The 23,929-nt window shown below is 39.6% G+C and overlaps 2 protein-coding genes across 2 annotated transcripts in view; one reads left to right on the forward strand and one right to left on the reverse strand.

Moving 5' to 3' along the window:
- Positions 1-937: 937 nt before the first annotated feature.
- On the reverse strand, positions 938-21,139 carry bhmt (betaine-homocysteine methyltransferase). Its single transcript, XM_052020681.1, has 8 exons — positions 21,015-21,139; positions 20,128-20,260; positions 12,724-12,842; positions 11,864-12,055; positions 6,963-7,110; positions 5,565-5,747; positions 2,238-2,466; positions 938-1,184 (listed from the first exon to the last, which is right to left on the reverse strand). Exons 1-8 carry the CDS (start codon positions 21,135-21,137, stop codon positions 992-994), a joined length of 1,320 nt encoding a protein of 439 aa, XP_051876641.1. The 5' UTR covers positions 21,138-21,139; the 3' UTR covers positions 938-991.
- A 246-nt stretch (positions 21,140-21,385) lies between these two features.
- The window catches only part of dmgdh (dimethylglycine dehydrogenase), an 86,924-nt gene continuing 84,380 nt past the window's right edge, over positions 21,386-23,929 (forward strand). The window contains exons 1-2 of the mRNA XM_052020677.1: positions 21,386-21,649; positions 23,023-23,200. Coding sequence (XP_051876637.1) covers positions 21,510-21,649; positions 23,023-23,200 — 318 coding nt within the window. The 5' untranslated portion in view covers positions 21,386-21,509. The remainder of the gene's footprint in view (positions 21,650-23,022; positions 23,201-23,929) is intronic.

Genomic DNA, 23,929 nt, shown 5'->3' on the forward strand with positions numbered 1-23,929 from the left:
TTAAACTGCGAAACAGTCAGTCCCAAATCTGCCCATTATTTCCTCCAGTAAACTCAATCATGTGTGAATGGGAAATTGGAAATGAAGATTTAAAGGCACCTTTTCCTCTGCCAGTACTAGATAATAGAGTTTCATACCTTTAAAGTTAGACCCTGGGATGGCCAAGGATCTTATGATAGCAGCCTATCCCTTGGCAGGACCTAGAACTGAGTGGCAGAATGCTAAGGGCAAATCCAGCATTCATAACCACAGCTGCAGATTTATCCATGGTAGTCAAAAGATAAACTTGGAGGTAAACAAAAAAACCACAAGGGAAACACATTGATTGTCTTTACGAGTACTCTAGGATCACTGATTATTCATGAGTAGAGCTGACATCAGTTCTGGCTGCCATGCCTACCAAGTGGAATACACTGCTGATGGAGAGAGGTCAGAGAAATCCCCTTTTCCCATTATTTAAAACTAACATTCTGAACTCTTACTGCAAATACATGCCAACTCCACTTTCAAAGAAAGCTTGACAAAACTGAAGGTTCAGGTCAAGCCCCTGCATCAGAATTGAAAGTAGAGGGGGAATATAGCCAGTATAAAGAGCAGAGGGGGAAGGGGTGAAATGGGCCAGTAGGTGATAGGTGGACAGAGGGATGGAAGATGATGGGCAGAAGGAGCCAGGTAGGGGAGAGGAGGAGTTATTGAAGACTCTGTTGAAGTGCTCCAGTCTTTGTAATCTGATCTGTTCCTCTGCCTGTGCAATCCAATGGGGCAAAGCCAGGAACATTTTCATTAAAACTTATTATGTAGTTATGCAAGTGCAGAATAAAGACAGTGGCATTTCCCAGACCTCCACCACAGGAACACAATCAGCATTTCATGCTGGAAGCAGAAAGGCAAAAATTTACTCACTATGTTTGCAACCTCATTAAAATACAGAATCATATTTACTGGGTCAAGCTTTTATTTGCTTATTTGGTATTTTTGTTTGCACAGAACATTATGCTACCATGCCAGACAATTTCTTCTGCTTCTCCATCATGTCCTTCAATTCCTTGTCAGATGTTGGTTCTACATGTTGAACTAGGTCATCGTCTCCTTTGGTCACACCCCAGCTGTCCGGTTTTGAAAAGGCAGATGAATATGGTAGGCCAGTTGCAGGCCTTAGATTCTCCCAATATGCCCGCTGAGCTCTGGAAAACAGTTCAAGGAAAACGCTTTAACGTTTGAGGAACCAGGCACAATTTCTGTGAAAGTTGATGTTTTAGAATGTTTTCAGTGGCAGGGACAAGATCAGAATAATAAAAGGAGATTTGTTTTTCTAACTGCACCCCTCAAAACCTTCACAATTGACAGAAGTGGCTTGAGAGACAATCAACATTGCTAATCTGCCTTTGCATTACAGGGGAAAACTGACAGATCCAGGAAAAACAGCAGAATTGCTGCTACGGGAGTTTCCTCATTGTGTTACACTTCAAAGTCAAAGTTGAATTTACTGTCATATGCACAACTACATATATGCATAGGTGTAATGCAAAACTTATTTGCAGCATCATCACAGGCAACACAACATTCACAAGAAAAACAAACTGTGTAAGAAAGAATACAATTAGAACAAAAGAATGTCCATTTTAGTGCCAAGTAGTCATAGTGTTGCCAAACTGAGAAGGTGATTGGTTGAAGGGAAGTAACTGTCTTTGAATCTGGTGGTGTGACTTTTCAGGTTGAGGGTCCCAACAGTTGTTCCCAACAGCTTGCACAGCTCCCAACAGTTTAGTAGTAATCTGGCATTAAGGGAATGAGATTTGAAAAAGCAATTCCAATTGAAGAACTGATATCGAACACACACTGCAAGGCTAACAAGTTCCGAATTCCAGATGGGTAGCATAGTTTATCTTCAAAGCAAATTAACACTTTTGCCATTTTTCAGTAAAAATATTTGAAAAAGACAAACTGCTACAATGTTATTGACTGAATAATTGGGAATTGAATATTTACTTTTGGGTCCTGCTGTTGTACAATTTATATAATGTTGCCTCAGAATTTGTATCAAAGTTAAGAAAGCAGAAAAGTTTGCTTGACTTCTCCAAGATCATTATACCTATGCAGGTAATTCAGACTTTGATTAAGGGTACAAAATGAAATAAAATGGAAGAAAGTTGGTGGCTGATATTTTGTATGAAATTATTTCCAATAGATTGTGAGATACAATGTATTTATTACAGGAAATTTCTAGTTATTTGTACCTTGCTCGCACCCAAGGCTTTGTATGCATGGCAAGACCACTTCCCCAGGCATCATGTTTCTCTGAAGCTGCTGGAAGGAAGCCCCTCTCAGCTGCCAATTCTTCTGCTATGGCCCTAATGTGATAAGGCTCAAAGCCACAGCAGCCACCGATGTATCTGATTCCCAGATTATATGCACTCCTTGCATACTTATGCATGTCCCATCTGGTGAGAGTTCGTGGCTCCAGAGCTTGTAAAAAGAAAAAAAAATTGGTAAGTCACATTTTTCAACAACAGTGAAATAATTTTATGCTGTCTATTATGTCTATTGGTGCTGGACTGAAAATATCTGATCCTTGATGCTAAGCAAATTCAGGCTTGGTTATTAATCAGGCAAGCAGGAAGAGCACACATTATCTGGAGAGGAGATGGGTACGACCACGTCAACTTGCCCAAGAATCAATTATTTTATATCACCTAAAATACCCACAAGATTGACATTTAATGTTTGCTATAAATTCAAAATTTAATTTTCAATGTGTGATGTCCTAGGTTCACCATCTTCAGGTTAATTTTACCCTACTCTGCCATCTGTTATTTTAAAAGGGACAGAATGGCTTCTGCTAGCAACCAACTCCTAGCTCTTTGAAGTTTCTGATTGTAGCATAGCAAAATTCTTTACCTCCATCCAATTCTGGAGGACAGTACACCACAGTGATGTATCTAGCTTGACACATAGGAGAATGTGTACCCCAAAGAGGAGATTCAGGCTAAGGCAGCTCTCCACTTCACCCTTTTAGTAGCAGGTGGGCATTGGAGATGGAACCCCTATTGATGTTTACATTTACCTGTTGCATTGATCTTGAAAATTCAATGGGTCAACACTAGAAGGTATAACCCTGGCTATGTTTCAGAGAATTCTAGGAAATTTTTCTACATTTTTGTCTAGTTACGGGTTAGATTAAAAAATTTGCAAAGCCTTCCATTCAATTTCTTCCACATTCAACTTCAAAAAATTATGATTACCTTTGCCTTTTTTCATGAACATACGTAAATAGTACAAATATCACCTCTAATAGGGTACACTTCAGTGTCTTTCCTCTATGAAACCCACTAGGGCTGGGATTTCAATTCCCATCTTTATACTGATGATCCACATCAAAATGTAAGCAAAGCAGGGAGACTTATTGCTTGGACAGTTCTTGGACCAGCAAGATAAGTACAGAGACAGGCCACCATATAACAAGAAAATGATAGCACTAAAAACATTTGTGGTGATGAGAGATTGTTGGCTTTGGCGATGCAGAGAAATAAAGGAAGATTGTCCAGGTTGAGATTTTCTTTAGAAGAGGAGGCTGAAGGGATATTTAGCAAAAGGTTTGTAAAATTGCGAGAGGATTAGAATGAATAAGGGGGACATATTTCCCTTAGAGACCAATAACTAGGGGGTCAAATATTTAAGGTTGTAGGTAAAAGGGATTTGAGGGGGGCTGCTTTCCCCCCCCCCCCCCCCCACACCCCCCACCCCAAGTCTGCCATTGGCCTGAAGCTCACTGCTTCAAAGAATAGCGGAGGCAGGGACATTTATCACATTAAAATTGTATGTTGATGAACATTTGATAAACTGACCTATGAGGTTGTGGACCAAGAACCAGCAAGTGGGATTAACCTAGCTACCAACATGGACACGATTGGCTAAATGACCTTCTGTGCATAACTTATGCTACCACTGGATCATTGGTAGATTCAGAGTACCAGGACCAGCAGGAAGTCTCAGAAACAAATCACCAGGTATTTTGATTGCAGCAAGCAATCGAATACAAAGATATGTAGATAGGATAAAAGTATCAATGGCAAATTCTCACTGTACTACTGAATGGGTAGCATTGGGTAAATAACTAACTAAACACAGGCACTTAACTAAATTAATATTTCCAAGCTTCATGCATTCAAACTTACCGATATTTATTGAAGATCAGCTTAGATTATTAAAGCACAGTGAGTTCATAGCCATTGACAAAATACTTCATGTTTGCCCACTGACAGGATACATTCTATAGAACATAGAATGGTACAGCACAGGAACAGGCCCTTCGGCCCATGATGTTGTGCCAAACTAATTAAGCTAATGATGCCTAATAAAACTAATCCCTTCTGCCCCCACATGGTCCATATGACTATGCTCTGCATATTCATGTACCTATCTAAGAACCTCTTAAACACCTCCGTCATATCTACCTTCACCACCACCCCTGGCAGCACATTCCAGGTACCCATCACTGTGGGGGAAAAAAAACTCCCCCCCCCCCCCCCTTAAATGAATGGTCTCTAGTATTAGACATCTCAACCCAGGGAAAAAGATACTGGTTGTCTATCTATGCCTCTCATAATTTATAAGCTTCTATCAGGTCTCCCCTCAGCCTCATGCCCTCTAGTCCAGGCAACATCCTAGTAAACCTCTTCTGCACCATCTCCAAAACCACCACATCCTTCCTATAAGGGGGGTTACCAGAATTAAATGCAGTACTCCAGATGCAATCCAACCAGAGTTTTATAAAGCTGCAACATAACTTCCTAACTCTTGAACTCAGTGTCTTGACCCAATAAAGACAAGTATGCCATACACCTTCTTTACCACCCTACCAACTTGTGCAGCCACTTTCAGGGAGCTGTGGACTTGGAACCCAAGATCCCTCTGTATATCAATGCTGATAAGGATCCTGCCATTAACTGTGCACTCTTTAAATCTGATCTCCCAAAGTGAAACACATTACACTTGCCTGGATTAAACACCATCTGCCATTTCTCTGCCCATATGTGCAACTGATCTATATCCTGCTGTATCCTTTGGAAATCTTCCACACTATCCACAATGCCACCAATCTTTGTGGCATCTGCAAGTTTACTAATCCACCCATCCATGATTTCATCCAAGTCATTTACATACATCACAAACAGCAGAGGTTCCAGTACGGATCCCTGAGGAACGCCACTAGTCATGGACCTCCAGCCAGAATAAGACCCATTGATCACTACTGTCTTCTATGGGCAAGCCAATTCTGAATCCAAACTGCCAGGTCACTGTGGATCCCATGCATCTTAAATCTTCTGGATGAGCCTACCATGAAGGACCCTTTGCTAACAGAGACCCTTAAATTTTCCTGTTTCACTCCTCCAGATTGCTGTCCCAATTTAACTACACACATGCTATGCAGTGACAAGCAGATAGGGCCTGGTTCTGATTTGAGACTTACCAGCAAATATATACATAAGTAAAACAACAAAAACTCTGCCCAAAGCTTATTCAATTTTATCAGGAGGCATTAAAGAATGAAATTTAAACTTTACCAAATGGGAACTCTGGTAGATCAATTAATCCCTGCTTGCTGCAGTCAGGTGTATGAAAGGCAATAGGCTGCACCATTAAATGAGCTTTTAGTTTTGCAGCTTCTAATCCTTCCTTCATAAGCTTCATAGTTTTAAGGCAAGTGGTTGGATCAAAATGGCAGTTCACTCCAACAAGGTCAGCACCTATAAAGTAAAAATTCGGACAGAGAGCCGGGAAAACTGATGGAGCAGCAATATTCAAATTTCTTAATTCTTACATACAAGATATTGTCTGGAAAAAAAAACACTCAAGTACCTTGACTGTCAGAAGAAGGAAATTCCATTTTTGCCACTATACAGCAATATGGATAATTTGTACTAATTGTCATCAGAATTTTTTTATATCTTGGTGCTATTTCTCCAATTCAACTTCCCACATTCCCCAATCACTATCTAAACTGTTCAAGTTGTTCATCTTGACAAAGAATTGGACAAATCTGAAAATTTGCAGATCATGCTTCTCCTAATCAGCATTTTTTCCTCCAGTAAGCATTTTAGTGAGCTGTGAACCTCTCCTCCCACCAGCAAGCAAAAGCTGAATCTTGTATCTAATTGAAGTGCCAAGTGAGTTGGGAACTTGGAAGTCCACAGGTAGAGCAGTCAATGAAACACTTAGCAAGAATAATGTATTGATTAAGAAACTGATTTCACTAAGTGTCTGGAGTGTGGGGCAGGCCCAAGAAATGTTTGTTCTTTGAAGGCCTGCAGTAAAATCCTATTGTGGTAGGGGTGATGGCGGTAGAGGAGTCAAGGTTGGCACAAAATTATCTGGCCTTTTCCACTATGAGGACTGGATTTCGACTATTGCAACTTACCTGACTACAGTCCTCACTTCTCTCTAACTGACCCAAACAGAAGCATTAACTGGCTAAAGAATGTTTTTGGGCTTTGCAAGACTGGAACAATCCAAAAATAGTCAATAGAAATTAGCTGGACGGTTAGCGAAGGATGCAAGGGCATTATGATTAGGAAGTTCTAGCTGGTTGTACCACAGTGGCATTTCCTGCTGTTTTTGTGGATTCCAGTCAGAGTGGAAATTTGAACTGTTGTTAATCTGGACACCTTGCAATTTTCTAGAAGGCTGAGCCCATTTTAATACTAATCTGATGACCTGGCCAATATTACCTAATTGATTTGAGTCAAGCTTTGCACTAGATAGAGATTCATACATTGTTAGCCCAAGTTCTTCACAAATAAAATTAAAAACAAATCACTAAGATGCAATTTTGTGTTTGAGTACAAACACCTGTCTGTAGTCAAAAATTTCCAAAAAATTAAGATGTAACTATTTAATAACTAAAAAAGCAAGACAAGGACAATATTAGGAATTGTTTGTTTACCCAAGAGGAATCATCTTACCTGCCTTTACAAGCCTGACAGCACAGTCCCCAGCTGATACTCCACTCAGATCACCCTCTGGACCTATGCACATGGTGGCAGCAACTGGTTTGCCAGATTCCTTCATAACATGAACTGCCCATTCTGCTTCCTCCACATGTTCAAAATACTGCAAAAAAAAAGCAACCGTCTTTAAATACAGGGACTAATATACAAATCTGCTTGTCAGGATCAAGCTTCCTGTAACAAAATAGTTCCACAAAAACCTAGGGCTCATATGATGAGCCAGATGATGTTAATAAAAAGTTAGTTGCAAGCAAAATGTTAAGGACAGTATCACATTACTCATCTGTGCTGTTTTAATTATTTCTATCCCTCAGATGCAAAAATGTAGTGAAATTTGTTTTGGGTCAAATAAATCTATTCACGTGGTGCTTTTCATATATATGAATGACCCACGGCAGAAAATGCAGAAGTAACTAAAAGCTTGCTTGAATAAAATGTAAAAGGTTTTTGCTTTTCAGTTCTTCATAACAGAACAGAAAACATTAGGAATCTTAATATTCTATTTGGAATTAATTTTCATCTTATCTAATTCATGACTACAAAAGTTGATTCCCAGACTTTAAGCTAACCTATCATTTCTGTTGGTTGGCATGTAAGTACCACTTAACAGGAATTGACATTTTGTGTTAAATGCAGCATCTGTGAAGAGGGAAACCTTTCAGCATCTGTCAAAATAAAAAATTAGAAATGAAACAAATTTTAAGTGGAAGTTGGGAGGAGGAAAGAGATAAAAGGTCTGGAATAGGGAGGAGACCGTGTGAGATTGAATTACACAGTAAACAGCAGTTGCTGCAGGGCCCCAGGTATCAGTGTTTGATCCGGACCTTGGGCACCATTTGTGTGGAGTTTGCAAATTCTCCTCATAATTTTATGGGTTTCCCCTGGGTGCTCCAGTTTACTCCCACATCTCAAAAGGTATGCTGCTCTATAGGTTAACTGGCTACCCTAAATTACTCCCAGTGTAGCTAGGGTGGCAGAAGGATTAAATTTAAAGTTGAATTCCAGTGGAAAGGAGAATTAAAATGGCAGGCAAATGCAAACTCAAATTTGGAGACACAAGACCTGCTGAGTTCCTCCAGCAGTGTTTTGGGAAAGCTCAATTTTCTCCTAGCAGTCTGAACAGAGATATACCGTAACCTGTCACAGAATCTTTGGTTTTCTCAATCTAGAGGAGACCACATTTTGATCAGAATCCAGTATTCCAAGGTGAAAGAAGCACAAATACACTGCTGCTTCAGTGGAAGGACTGTTCAGTTACCTGGATGATAGGAAGGGTGGAAGCAAAAGGCCACGGGGGGGGGGGGGGTTCTTATGTTGTATATTGTGACATCTGTTCACTTTCACTTTGAAATGTTGTTTTGCTTAAAAAAAATCTTTGGTTGCTATTTTTGTATTTTACTTAACTTGAAAAATTGGATTTGTATTGTAGTTCAACATGTAATCTTGCTTTCTTGTGACTATTTTACCATTATTTTTCAATAGCCAGTTCTTCCAGACTATCTTAATGAATAAGATCATGTTTTGGTTCACAAGGAGTATAGGTTGGCTGTGGATCTACTTGGAATATTTGCATTAGTAAGGAACACAAACCAAAATTCAAACTGCAGTATTCTATAAAAATTGTTAAATTAATAGCAACTAATAAACTGAATTTAAAAAAGGTTTAAATAAAATGGAAGTTTACTGCATTCCTAAAAGTGGTGCCTTTTCAAGGATTATGGCAAGCTGCTTTGGTAATGTTAATGCAACAGGATAAAGATGAAAGGTAGCTGTGGGAACTAATGGACTGGGACATCCTGCATTATGTAGCAGCTCTAATATAACATAAATCCATTTGGATGTGATAAAGGATGATGCAAGCTATCTGTCAAGTGTATCGAGGAACTTCTAACAACCAGCAAAATTACCAACTCAGCAATGATTTCTCAATACAAGCCAAAAGGACTCACGAATCAACTACCAGGAGCCACTCATGGAGAAAATAAATTTATTTTTCTTGCACAATGAACATACAGCAGATTATGATGGTAAAAACAAACACATTTTATTCAATTGTCTAGTGCTTGCAGTGTCACACAAATGTTATTGTTTGTCCTTGTTCTCTATTTGAGGCAGACAGTACTTACTAATAGTGAACAGGTTCATTCTGTCCACCAGTGCATTGAATGTAGCCAAACTACTGCCTACGTCATTGTCATAGATATTCTTTCCTATACAGTCACTGATAGTTTCATGTTAATTAATTCTGTGCCAACTGATTGTTCCTATGCTATTCTTTAAATTTCCATTCCTGTAGTGCAACTCTTCATGATACTGACTGATCTTTGTCAGCTTATAAAATAAACCAGAATTCCAATTGATCCAAAATATGACTAGAAATATGGTGGTGTGTGCATTGTCCACTAAATCATGCAAGTCAAACATTGGACTCAAATTGCAGGGGGCAAGGCAGATGACCCTCTTCTTGTGAAGGACAAGAGCAAAAGCTGCCTTGATCCTACATTGAAATTGGTTGGTTATCAAGGGGACTTCCATCCTCCTATTTCACAAGAGAAAAAGCTCTTCAAAAGTCCACAGGGGATTTAAGATTTTAAAGAGTAAAGGTAAACAATCCTCTTCAGGATCAATTACCTTTGCCTTCAAATATTTTGGGCCCTTGACTGGACTGATCAGTCCCAAGCCTTTGAAAATTCCACAGAGGCCCAGTGGGTTCATAATTCTTGGGGAGCCCAAGAACTTGCCCAGACAGGGAGGTGGTAAATTCACCTTTCACTCAAACTTCTGTGGACAAATGGGGAAGATGAAAAATAAATGTTTCAGTCTTCCCATTTTGGGAGGAGAATTAAGAGAACTTGCTTGCACTGTGCCCATTTGGTACATCTGGTCTTCCCAATCCCTTTCATGGCTACCTGCAACAGTTCTCTGTGCTTGAAGCCAGCTGTGAGTACATATTGGAGCTTAACCCCCATCGCAGTAATGGGGATTTCTACAAGGAGCTCCTACTTTTTCTACTGTTTGCATGATTTTGCTCTGCTTGACAAAGCTAATTTTGCCAGATGTTCAATGTCAAATGTTGTGGTAGACAATCTTATCTTCTGGCATTGTGCATCAAGGCAAACAACTCTTCAGCATTTAGGATACTGATAATCAGCACATGAGACTTCCTTTTATGCATCCACTGGCTTGTTAACTAATACACAAGACACTCTGCTCTTCTTCCTCGGCATCAGTTCGATCAAATGGGAGATAGCTGGCACTCAGGTTAGGTAATGCTCTTCAACTGTATCTACTGAACCAATGAGTTCTTGAAAATAGGACATTCAGTACTTGAGCACAGTTGTCCATTTGGGTATAGTGCCACCTTTACATGAACCACTATAAAAATGTATGTGATCAGAATAATCCTGGCTGCATAAAACCAAATCTCCTGGACTTGTTGGAACCCAAATAAGACAACAGCTCCATCAAGTAGTAGTGCAATACATGACAAATTGATTGCACTAAGGGCAATGAATTCTTGATTGGGGCAGATCACCCTTCACAGGAATTAGCCAGGGCAAACAAAGAAGCACATTAATAGCCCCTCTATGTCTACACAGCCTTGGATGCAACATCTAAATCATGACCATATTAATCCAGTACATACCCCTCCGAACTCCAACACTCTGCAGACTCACCTTCCCAAATAAACCAGCTATTACCTTGTGTGTAGCGAGTGCTGTCTGGTCGTATTGCTCCGTGCTATGCCCTTCTATAATGTAGGGGGTTGCCTTTAAACAGGAGAGCATGAGATGGTAATGTGGGCAGAGGTAAGAGGAATTTTTTTTAAAAATATAGTTTATTTTCTTTGCCATCATACCACAACCAGTGCAATTAGGCAAAATTTTCTGCTTCATTGCTGACGTTTCTCTGCATTAATGAAGCAGTTTGAACATTAGTTTTCTTCATGACCATCTATGGCCTATACTACTTTACAGCAATATTTTCACCTTACCTTTGCACTCTTCTTTAATTCTTCTGGACCTCCTGTTGGGTCCTCAAATAGTTGATAGAGCTCTTCTTCAGTAGAAAATTGTCATACTTGTTTACTTCTTAGAATATTTGGGATGATCATCCCCCACCAACAATCTGATTGGTACTTCAATCCAAGGTAATCAGTACCTGCAGTGCTTGGCCACTAAATTGTGCTTTTCTCAATCTTCGTTAAGCCATTTTACACAAATATTGTGCACTTCACAGCTGAAACTTTAATATTTATATACTGGTTAAGTAGCTTGTTAACTTCTTTTAAGAAGTGTTAAGGTGCATGGCGACTGGCTGTAATTTTTTTTATTGAACTATGAAATGAAACCGCATTCTAAGCCACGATTGTTAGTGGACTACAAATAAACAGCAGAAATGGTACTTTGAATTAAGAGGAAAACATTAACCGTTGTTTATAAAACCATAACTACCACTATCAGTAGTAAGTGGAAATATCCAGACTCTGGCTGAAGACAAGAATAACTCAAGAAATTGATGTGCACTTACCAAGAAAGGAAATAAGAGCTTTAGTTATTATTGAAAGACACTTCATTGCTTGCTTGCTTGAGAAATGCATAAGCTTAGAGAGAAAATGTAATCAGCAGGCAAGAATAATTGCTGAGGTCCACAATTATTCAACCAGGCATGACTCACATGAACAAGTAGTTAGGATTTGTGAGGCAATTTCCAATAAAACAAAGGCCATAAAATGAATATGCCAAAAGTGATCCAACTATTCTGCATTGTTGCACTATGCACTACAGACATATTGGCATGCTATTTTTAAAGAATGTAAACATTCAGAAACCTAGTTAAGTGCAAAGACTGCATACCTCAGCAATAAGAAAGTCTACATTCTTCTTGACAAAAACATCCAGTTGCTTTCTGAAGATTGCCTTCACATCAGTCTCACTTTTGTTGCTGAGGTAGGATGGAGTTTGGCTGACACCACCAGCAACTAGGGCATCTCCTTCATTAGCTACCTCCCTTGCAATGTCACATGCAGCTTCATTCACCTTAACACCCTGAATGAGGAAAAGAAATTAAGTTGTTTTAAAAGACAGACATAATTTATTACTTATTAAGAGGAGAATACAGAGTTACAGAAATTGTGACTGAAATAAGATTCGTCAATTTAAAACCTTGTGCACCTAAATCTGAGTAATGGTTCAGTAAACAGTTCCAATTTATACTGTCATATTATCCTTCCTCCTTTGTATCTCTTAACCTCCTCCAGACGTGTAATTCATCCAACTCTTTGTTCCTGACTTTGCTCCTCTTGTATATTGCCTGTCCTTCATTCCATCCTTTATGGCTGCACTTCTAGTCACATTACTTCCAGGTTTTCTGGGGGTATCCAGGGGTATCCCCTGGATACTTCCTGGGGGTATCCAAAATACCCCCAGGTATTTTGCCTTGCTCTCACCTAAATTACCCTCTAATTCCACTACTTTCAAGATTTTGGTCACCCCTCCAAATACCATTCTTTGACTCTGCTATTCTTTTTTGATTACATCCCCAAAACACAAGGGCATTTTTTTCTTTGTTAATGTCAGCATTTAACTACAAGTTCTTGCAGGAAGTAGTATTTTATAAATATCCTAAACCATCTACAATTGCATTATTTAATTATCTACATAACTGCCAGAAACTTGTAAATAAAGTAGCAAAGTAAAACAAAATAAAGAGTTACTGTAAATTTTTGCTCCACATAATTCCCCCGGTTCATCAACTTGTCATCACTTGCATAAAAAGTGAATGTCTGCAAGACTGTGGAGCCAGCTCTGAGGAACTCACGGTGCAGCTGTTTCACTGAAAAAGTTAAAAAACAAACATTGAGTTACTTAATCCCAGATCACATTAAAAACATTAACACACTGTTCAGTTTTACAATAGCTAGTAGTTTAGACAAAAGTTGTTTACCTGTTAATGCCACTTACATTTGTGCATGAAAAAAGAAAATGTTTGCATGTTAATTTAGTAATGTACAAAACAAATCTTTGCCAGAATAAATAGGATAGTCAATTATCTTATTGAGAAGAACTGTTTGTCTATTTGAATCTGGATTTAATTATGCAAGTTTAGTTTTGTTCAGGTTTATGCTTCAAAATCTCTTCTAAAATATTTAATTGATGTGCAAATTTCAGTTTAGAGTTTGAAGGTAATTTGGGTAAAAGCTTTACTCTTTTGCTTTTTTTCCGGTCTTGTCAACAATTATTTGTTTCAAGCAACTCTTAGTCTCAGTGTTTTAAACGGTGAAGTTAATTGTAATTCCTAAAGTTCAAACAATTATGTGCAAATCAAATAATACATAGCACGAGTATAAATGAACAAGTGGTCTACTTCAAAATTTATTGAGGTGCGTAAACTCATCTCAATTTGAAGATAGCTAGCTTTCTGAAATTGCCAGAACACCACTGACTAGCAGCTAATAAATATTCTGTAGTAAGAAGACTTTTTAAAAAAAAGTACTTAAGAAAACATAATCCTAATGTACTTCTGACAAGTCAGTAAACAAGGTAAGATGGCAGCCTTGGGGGCAAACTAATGGCTTTATTTAAATTTAACTATTTTATACTGACAATGATAGCTTGGTTCTCTAATTGCAATGGCTTTAGCCAATATATTATTGGATTTCAGCTTTGAAGTTATTAGGCCTGCCAAGTGACAGCTGTTATGGACTCAGTGAAAGTCCCTTTAAGATAGCGAGTGTGTGTGTATGTGTGTGTGGGGCGTGCTTACGTCAATAGAAGATAAAGGACGTAATGACATGGTTGAAGAAGTCAGAAGAAGAAGAAAGAGAGAGAGAGAAGGGAGAGAGACACCAGCCTGCTTGTTTTCTCGATCGATGGATGAGAAACAATAACTGTGTTTGCCACTGAAATCCATGTATGGAAGTTGGAAGTAATCCGGTGGAGTTCACTTTGTTGCTGACCTGTAGAAGGAAACAGGTATTTGTGTGTGGACGACCACGATTCGGATGCTTTTTGGGGTGAGGAAGTCACTACCGAGTAAACACTGAAGTGTCGTTTGGGTTCCATCGTGGAACATTTGGATTTCATATGTACTCTCTCTATGTTTCTCTACGTCTACGTCTTATCTTCAGACAACGGTGGTTGTTGAAGAAGCCCTTGCTCATGTTTCACCTTATGGCTTGCGGAACTGAACTTTAAGAACCATTCCGGAACTGGGAGTTTTGGACTTTGCCACACCCACACGAAGAGTTTAGTTTTGGGGTTAACGTTCAAGGTTTAACATTTTTGAATTCTAACATACTAACATTTTTACTTTTATTTTACGTATTATCATAAGTAGTGATTAATAAAATAGTTTTTAACACTAAATCATGCTCAGTGTGTTTCTTTTGTTGCTGGTTTGTGACAAAATTGGGGGCTTGTCCGGGATAGTTCCCAAGGTTAACGAGTGTCATCTGGGATTGTACCCCAGATTGACAAGATTTGTTCGGGATTCAATCCAAAGATTTTTGAGGGAGGTCTGATAAATTCTTTTTAATTGGCTTGTGTGTGTGGAAACCAGCAACAATGGATACATTTTTGAAAAAACCCTCTCCTGGAGGATTGCAGGGGATGAGGAAGCCTGATTTGGTGAAAATTGCTGCAGAGTTACATCTTGAGGCAGTAACGCGATTTATGAGGAAGGCAGATATTCAGAGACTGATAGCTGGCCATTATGTGGAAAAGAAGGTGTTTGAGGAGGAAGTGTTAAAACAGTTTCCTGGCAGTGAAATAGCAATTTCTGAGGCACAGGTGCAGCTGGCAAAGAGATTAGAAACTGGACGAGAACAAAAGAGATTAGAGGCCGAACGAGAACAAACCCAGTTAAAGATAGAGGCTGAACGAGAGCTAACTCGGATGAAGATAGAGGCTGATCTAGCAATGAAGCAGATGGAATTGAAGAGGATGGAGCTGGATAGTGAGGAGAAGGAGAAACAGAGGCAGCATGATTTACAAATGATGCAAAAGAGTGTGGAATCTGATTCTGATGATGGTTTTTCAGCCAGTAGGGAGGTTCGATTAGTCCCTCCGTTTGAAGAAGATCAGGTTGATCAGTATTTCCAACATTTTGAAAAGGTTGCTGTGAGTTCAAACTGGCCAAAGAAAGGATGGGCTCTTATGGTACAGAGTGTGATTAAAGGTAAAGCTCAAAAAGCTTATTCTGCTTTGTCTGCTGAGGATGCAGCTGATTATACCAAGGTAAAACAAGCTATATTGAAGGCCTATGAATTGGTCCCTGAGGCTTATAGACAAAAATTCAGAGACTTGAGGAAATCTGCAGATCAGACTTATATGGAATTTGCCAATGGAAAGAGAATATGTTTTGAACGATGGTGCCTGGCTAAAAATGTAGATGGGGATTATGATAAATTGACAGAATTGATACTGGTGGAAGACTTTAAAAGATGTGTTCCAGCTGAATTAACAACATATTTAAATGAAAAGGCAGTGGAAACTTTACAAGAAACTGCTAGGTTGGCAGACATTTATGCTTTAACCCATAAATCCAAATGGGGACAACCTAAAACCTTTCAAAGGAGTTACAAAGACAATCCAGGTAAACCGGAGATTAAATTGGGAGGTAATCAAAAAGGAAAGGATGAAAAGAAGCCAGGGCTGGAGAAACCTGTTGAGCGTACTTGTTATTACTGTAAGAAACCTGGCCATGTGATAGCTAATTGTGCCCTTTTGAAGAAAAGGAAGGAAGCTGTGCCCAATGCTTGCTTTCAGGCAATTAAAAATCAAAAAGGTTTAGGAGATGCTGTTAAAGATCAGTCCTTGCAAGAGGGAAAAGCGGAAAAGTTGGAGGAGGTGAGAAAGGAATTCCGTTCGTATGTATCAGAGGGTTTTGTTTCACTGAATGATGAGTCACCCCAGGTGCCAGTGAAAATTCTTAGAGATACTGGGGCTAGTCAATCTCTCTTGCTGGACAGTGTTTTAAATTTTGGTGAAGAAAGTGACACTGGTGAAGTAAATCTAGTACGAGGCGTTACAGGTGAGACCATGTCTGTCCCTTTACACAGGGTGATTTTAAAGTCAAAGTTCGTAGAAGGACCAGTCGAGATAGGGATAAGACCTAGTTTGCCAGTGGAAGGAGTTTCTTTGTTATTGGGAAATGACCTTGCAAATGGAGAAAGTGATCCTGTGGTACGGTTAACAACCAAACCAAGGATTGATGAGTCTGAGAATGATCCAGATGTTTACCCATCATGTGCGGTGACTCGAGCTAGAGCTAAAGAATTAGCCAAGACAGACAGTCCGGTGCAGTCTGATGTAGTTCCTTGTGACAGTCCTAAACAGGAAGAAAATTATGATGCCTTATCTGAGACTTTTCTATCTTCACTGGAGGATCAACATCCTTATAGTGAGCCTGAATTTAAAGATTTGTCTTTGTCAAGGAAGGATTTTATGGTGGAACAGACAAAGGACCCTGAGTTGACAGAATTGAAAGAAAAAGCACTCTCATGTGAGGAGATTGAAAAGGTGCCAACTGGATACTATGTCAAAAATGGAGTGTTAATGAGGAAATGGAGACCTCCTCATGTTCCTGTTACTGAGGAATGGGAAGTTATTCATCAGGTTGTTGTTCCAAAAGTTTATAGGGATGAGATTTTAAACCTGGCCCATAGTATGCCTTTGGGTGGTCATTTTGGTGTGAATAAAACTGTAGGGAAGATCTTGAAACAATTCTATTGGCCTGGTTTGAGAAAAGATGTGGTGATGTTTTGTCGAACCTGCCACACATGTCAGATGGTGGGTAAACCAAATCAAAAACCCCCTGTGGCTCCTTTGAAACCAATTCCTGCTTTTGGGGAGCCCTTTTCGAAGGTGATTGTGGACTGTGTTGGCCCCTTACCAAAGTCTAAGACTGGAAATCAGTATTTGTTAACCATCATGTGTGCCACTTCTAGATTTCCAGAGGCAATACCCCTTAGAAATATTAAGGCCAAGACGGTGTCAAAGGCTCTTGTAAAATTTTTTACCTTGTTTGGTTTGCCAAAAGAAATCCAATCTGATCAAGGTAGTAATTTTATGTCAAAAATTTTTCAACAAATAGTCTATGAGCTGGGAGATTGTATCATCTGCATATCACCCAGAATCTCAAGGAGCTCTGGAGAGATTTCATTCTACTCTCAAAAATATGCTGAAGACTTATTGCTTTGAAAACACCAAGGATTGGGACGAAGGTATCCATTTACTTTTGTTTGCCGTTAGAGAATCGATCCAGGAGTCAATAGGATTTAGTCCGTTTGAGCTTGTGTTTGGACATCGGGTGAGAGGACCTTTGGAGTTGTTAAGAGAGCAATGGGTTAATGAGGAAGTTCACTTGAGTCTGTTGGACTATGTCCAAAAATTTAAAACTCGGTTGGAGAGAGTCTGCCAGCTAGCGAGAGAGAATTTGAAAACAAGCCAGATAAGAATGAAGACATATTTTGATAGACGTGCTCGGCCTAGGACATTCGCAGTGGGGCAAAAGGTGTTGGTATTTTTCCCTAGCCAAAATAATCCCTTGCAAGCTCGTTTTTCTGGACCCTATGTTATTGAATCTCGAGTGACTGATCTAACATATATAATCAAAACACCAGATAGACGCAAGAAAACACAACTCTGTCATGTAAACATGCTAAAACCTTATTATGAGAGGGATTCAGTGGTGGCCTTGGTGGATGATGTAAAGGTTGTTTCTAGAATGCCTGATGTTGATGTTGAGGAAGGCCAATTTAGACCAAATATTGTTCCATCGAAACTAAAAAACCAAAATATCATGGAGAACCTTGAAACAAAGTTGGACCATTTACAAGTTACACAAAGACAACAGATGAGAGAATTAATTTTAAAATTTAAAAATCTGTTCCCAGATGTTCCAAACAGAACATCGATAATTACCCATGATGTTGATGTTGGGGATGCAAAACTAATCAAACAACACCCATATCGAATGAATGTGGAAAAAAGTAAACTTGTTGATCAGGAAATAAAATACATGTTGGAAAATGATATTATTAGACATTCTACTTCAAATTGGAGTTCACCCTGTGTTATTGTACCTAAACCTGATGGAACTGTTAGATTTTGCACAGATTACAGGAAAGTGAATGCTGTAACAAAGTCAGATGCTTACCCTATTCCTAGAGTGGATGATTGCATAGATAGAGTGGGAAAGGCAAAATTTCTTACAAAGATTGACCTATTAAAAGGGTACTGGTGTGTTCCATTAACAGATAGAGGAAGGGAGATTTCAGCCTTTGTAACCCCTTCTGGATTGTATGAATACAATGTTTTGCCATTTGGAATGAAAAATGCTCCGGCAACATTTCAAAGAATGATTAATTCAGTGATCCATGGGTTAAAACATACAGATGCCTACATTGACGACTTAGTGACTGGGAATGATACATGGGAGGATCACATCTCTGCGTTAGAAAGGTTGTTTGAAAGACTTTCCAAGGCTAACCTTACAGTTAACTTGGCTAAAAGTGAATTTGGCCATGCCACTGTGACGTATCTTGGTTATGTTGTAGGTCAAGGCAAGCAAGCTCCTGTTCAGGCAAAAGTTCAAGCAATATCTGAGTTCCCTATTCCCACAGGTACGAGGACTGTTAGAAGATTTTTGGGAATGGTTGGATATTATCGAAAATTTTGTAAAAATTTTGCTGATATTGCTCTTCCCCTAACTAATCTTCTGAAGAAGGGAGTAAAGTTTGTTTGGACAGATTCTTGTCAAGAAGCATTTAAGAAGCTGAAAGCCATTTTATGCTACCATCCTGTGCTCAGAACACCTGACTTTGAAAAGCCATTTTCATTAGCAGTAGATGCCAGTGATGAAGCTGCAGGAGCTGTGTTGTTGCAGAAGGGTGACCTTGATGATATTGACCATCCTGTAGCTTACTTTTCAAAGAAATTTAATGAGCATCAAAAGAATTATTCCACCATAGAGAAAGAATTACTGTCGCTTGTTTTAGCCTTGCAACATTTCAGTGTATATGTTTGCACCGCTCAGAAACCATTGACTGTGTATACCGATCATAACCCATTGGTGTTTCTGAGCCGAGTCAAAAACAAGAACAGAAGGCTGTTAAACTGGAGTTTAATTTTGCAAGAGTTTGATCTCATGATAACTCACATTAAAGGCAAAGATAATGTGATTGCTGATTGTCTTTCCCGATGTTAAATGGGAAACATGTATCTGTACTAATCTGATAGTCTGTAGTTGTGTAGCATGATAATTATTAACATTACTAACTCTATGCGCGGTTAAAATTTTCTTGGGAAAATTTTTTTTTAGGTGGGAGGTGTTATGGACTCAGTGAAAGTCCCTTTAAGATAGAGAGTGTGTGTGTATGTGTGTGTGGGGCGTGCTTACGTCAATAGAAGATAAAGGACGTAATGACATGGTTGAAGAAGTCAGAAGAAGAAGAAAGAGAGAGAGAGAAGGGAGAGAGACACCAGCCTGCTTGTTTTCTCGATCGATGGATGAGAAACAATAACTGTGTTTGCCACTGAAATCCATGTATGGAAGTTGGAAGTAATCCGGTGGAGTTCACTTTGTTGCTGACCTGTAGAAGGAAACAGGTATTTGTGTGTGGACGACCACGATTCGGATGCTTTTTGGGGTGAGGAAGTCACTACCGAGTAAACACTGAAGTGTCGTTTGGGTTCCATCGTGGAACATTTGGATTTCATATGTACTCTCTCTATGTTTCTCTACGTCTACGTCTTATCTTCAGACAACGGTGGTTGTTGAAGAAGCCCTTGCTCATGTTTCACCTTATGGCTTGCGGAACTGAACTTTAAGAACCATTCCGGAACTGGGAGTTTTGGACTTTGCCACACCCACACGAAGAGTTTAGTTTTGGGGTTAACGTTCAAGGTTTAACATTTTTGAATTCTAACATACTAACATTTTTACTTTTATTTTACGTATTATCATAAGTAGTGATTAATAAAATAGTTTTTAACACTAAATCATGCTCAGTGTGTTTCTTTTGTTGCTGGTTCGTGACACAGCAAGTAACCACGTTTGATAAATCATATTGAAAATATTTTACATTGGTATTAGGGACAAGCTTTTGCGGCCTTACCAGCTTCTGGATGTTCAACTGTTGCTTCTGGAGTCCAAGGACCAGCTTTGACAAATCCTCTCTTCTCAAGAGCAATAACAAATCCCCCATCTCCAATAATGATCTCCCCAGATGCCAAACGCTCCAGAAGTCCCTACAATAATAGTTCACATCTTAACCATAAAGATTCAGTAAGTATACAGATTACATGATAGAATTTAAACAATTTAAAAAGCCAAACTGGTATGTGTAATCTAGATCTGGAGCCTGGGCTGGGCCCCCCACACGTAATGATAGCCAATCACTCTGCATTCACCAATTAGGCGGCCAATTAGTTACAGTAGGGAAAGTGTTCGTTGTGAACGAATTATTAAAGTAGATACAAAAATAGTGGGCAGAGCTTGTTACTTAATTTGGAACGCGAATAACCTTTAACGATCAGGACTAACAAACTCGCTTGCAATTCTATCCAAGTTGCATTGCGATATATGTAACGAGGGTAAAACAGAAATATTATCCTTGTTGTTAGATGAAGTTAATTTTAAAAAAATTGTCCAAGAAAGCCTGTTGTACACTCGGGGCGTGGCGACGCCAGACTTGGCGCGCAGTTATCTGCGCCAAATGCATCTCTTTCGTCAGGGATGTCGTGGCTGAGGACGTGAGGGTGCAAGCACCAGCAGCAAGCACAGACCACACGGCGCCAGCGGACACCTCCTGCCGCGCCCGGCCCGGAGATGTCGCGACGCGCCAAGGGAAAGCTGGAGTTAGGGAATCGGAACACGACAGTTGTGATAGTCGTCGATCAAAGCAACGGCATTTCTTCCTACAAAAAAAAAGCAACAGATCCATCATTACTTGGTGACAACTTTGGCAAATAAAACAATCTTAAAACGAATTAAAAATGTTACTCTGTGTGCAGCAGTCTCTCCGTCTTTTCCCACAGGTGGCATCTTGTCAGCCGTGTTTGTGTCACTTTTGACTCCACTTGAACTTTCACTAATCACCTGTGTGCCACCTCCGTCCTCAAACATCTTTATACAGACCGCGGAGAGGTTAGCGGACGCCAGGTATCCACCCCTACCCTCTCATTGGTGGGTAGCGGCAGACCGTGGTCCGCCTGCTTCCTTATCATTGGTCAATGTTGAAGCCAAGAATCCGCCTGCTTTTCTATCATTGGTTGGTTATGATTCTTTCTCTCCGTTAGCAGCCTGCTGCTCTTTCATTGGTGGGAGGTATTAGCCTCCTATCCTCTGATTGGTGGGTGACACCTCGTGTATTCCCCGTTATCGACGGGATAAGGATGCGAAGTGTGTGGGAGTTTGGGCTTGACAGAGGACTCCAGAGACGCTGAGAGGCAACCAGATATAACTATTCATTTTGTGTATCTGAGTGTATTTTTGAGCATGTCGCGGTTGCTCAAGGCTTTCCAAGTCCAAGTTCTTCATCGAAAATTGCCTTTGCAGAGAGTTTTAGCAGAGCGCTCCCTCTGGTTTCCTGCCCGTTGTGTAGGCAGCGCGCCACCCACCAAACCATCCAAAGATGGGTGAGTGCTTTCTAAAACCCTGCCTTTGCACGTCTGAAAATGTTGCGGTTTCTGATACTTGAGTATATAATCTTATGGATGCGATCATATACTATTTGCAAAAATAAAAAAATCTCATTTTTTAAATTAGTTGCAAAAATATCCTGGCCACATTGAATCCAGTTTCTGTTTCATCACTGTGCATGTTCAGTCGTTTAAATAGAGTTTCTTTATCTTTCTCTCTTCCCATTTCTTGGATTTAACTCCCTAACGTGAAAATGCGTAAGGTAAATGGTGTAAAACATAGAAGGCCTACTCTGCAGAGCCTAACTTAGTGATGGAATGGCCAGAGAGGTAGCAGGTTAAATTTAATGCTGAGAAGTGTTGTTTTGATAGGAAGAATGAGAGAAAGCAGCATAAACTACAAGGCGCAATTCTAAAAGTAATGCAGTGCTGCTGCCCCACAACAACAAATCCAACATATAAATCGGTAATAATAAATCTGATTCTGAACTGAGACACCTAGAGGTGTATATGCATAGTTGAAAGTGGCAGGCCTGGTTGGGGAAGTGGTTAAAATGCAGGTGGGATCCTGATTTTTATAAATGTAAGTATGGGGTACACCACTGAAGTATTATGTCCCATTGGAAAGACGTAGAAGCTTCGGAGAGAGTGCTAAAGAGATTCAACGAAATTATTCCAAGGATGATGGGGTTGTACTCCTAGGACAGGGTATTTATAATCATGAAGGATAAAGATAGAGTAGATAGCGAAAGATAGAGATAATCGCCTTCCATTTGTGGGGGGGGGGGTCAAGATTTAGGGGACATAGAAAGAAAGTGATTGGTAAAAGAAGCAAAAGTGATATGAGGAAAAGTAGTAAAGCCTGCTTAGTCAGGACTAATTCTGGTGGGAGATGCAATTGTAGTGTTTAGCAGGGAGCTGGATAAGTTTCTGAAAGGAAAGTGCAGGGCTATGGGAAGAGGTTTGGGGAGTGGGGCTAGCAAGATTGCTTATGCATTATTCAGTACAAACATGATGGACCAAATAGCCTCTGTCTGTGCTGTAACCATTTGGTGTTTCTGTGAAGTCAAGTCCTTATTTGTCGCCAGAGATAATCCAAGACACTGTGAGTTGGTCAGATATGAACTATTGTCTTCAGTTATTGCTTCCTTGGACTTGCTTAAGTTTTTGCATTAAGGTGCTTTGTGCATTTCTGCATATATGCATAAATATGCAGCAACAGTTCTTAAAGCAAATTGGAGGATACATAGTTTTAATACATGTATTCTAATAGCACCATTGTTAGCAAAGCCTCATCGGGAGCATATTTAAGTGAAGCAGGTGCAACACTGTAAAGATAAGACTAATTATTTTGTCCTTTTGTAAATTAGTAAAGAAAATGAGCCTCCGTTATCATCAGTAAAAAAGTGGAAGGAAAATGCTGAAACGGTTATAGTTGGAGGTGGTTGTGTTGGAGTTAGCTTGGCTTATCATCTTGCCAAAGCTGGGATGAAAGATGTTGTTTTGCTGGAGAAGTCGGAGCTAACAGCTGGTTCTACATGGCATGCGGTAAGGAAATTACTTATTAATTTTCAATCTTTTCAGAATTTTCTTTCTTGCAAAAGAAAATACAGGTTTAGCATGTTACAAATCAATATCTATCACATAATAAGAAACAGAAAATAGTGGAAATACTCAGCAGATCAGGCAGAAAACGTGAGAAAACAGAGTTAACATTTCCATTCACCCCAGATGCTCCCCGACTTGCTGAGTATTTACAGGATTTTCTGTTTTTATTTCGGATTTACAGCATCGGCAGTATTTTGCTTTCGGAAAGTTTGTTACATTTGTGCCTACTGAAAGTAAAATAACTGTCCACATCTGCATGGCCATCAGAATAGCAGTGATGGAGTGTTGCAAGAAAGAAGGACTTGCATTCACATAGTGCACTTAACATTCCTAGCACATCCCAAGTATCTTCCAGCCAGTAAATGTAGTGAAATGCAGTTACAGTGGTCCAAGTAAATTAGCAAATGTTTTGTTTTTACAGCAAGGATAGTCAAGCAGCCAAGAGGTGATTGATCCTTTTATATTGGTCATGATAGCTGAAGGGTGAATGTTAGCAAGAACACAGGGAGAATCTGCCAATACATCTTTTATGTAACCTGATAGCTGAAGGGTTGCACTCTGTGTTAGAAGGCTGTGAGTCAAGTCCTACTTTAGAGATGTGAGCACACAAATACGCATAATGCACAAGTGCAGTCTTAAAACAGTGCTGCACTTTCAGATGTTCCCTCT

The sequence above is a fragment of the Pristis pectinata genome, chromosome 7, assembly GCF_009764475.1.
Source record: "Pristis pectinata isolate sPriPec2 chromosome 7, sPriPec2.1.pri, whole genome shotgun sequence".
Classification (NCBI taxonomy): Eukaryota; Metazoa; Chordata; class Chondrichthyes; order Rhinopristiformes; family Pristidae; genus Pristis; species Pristis pectinata.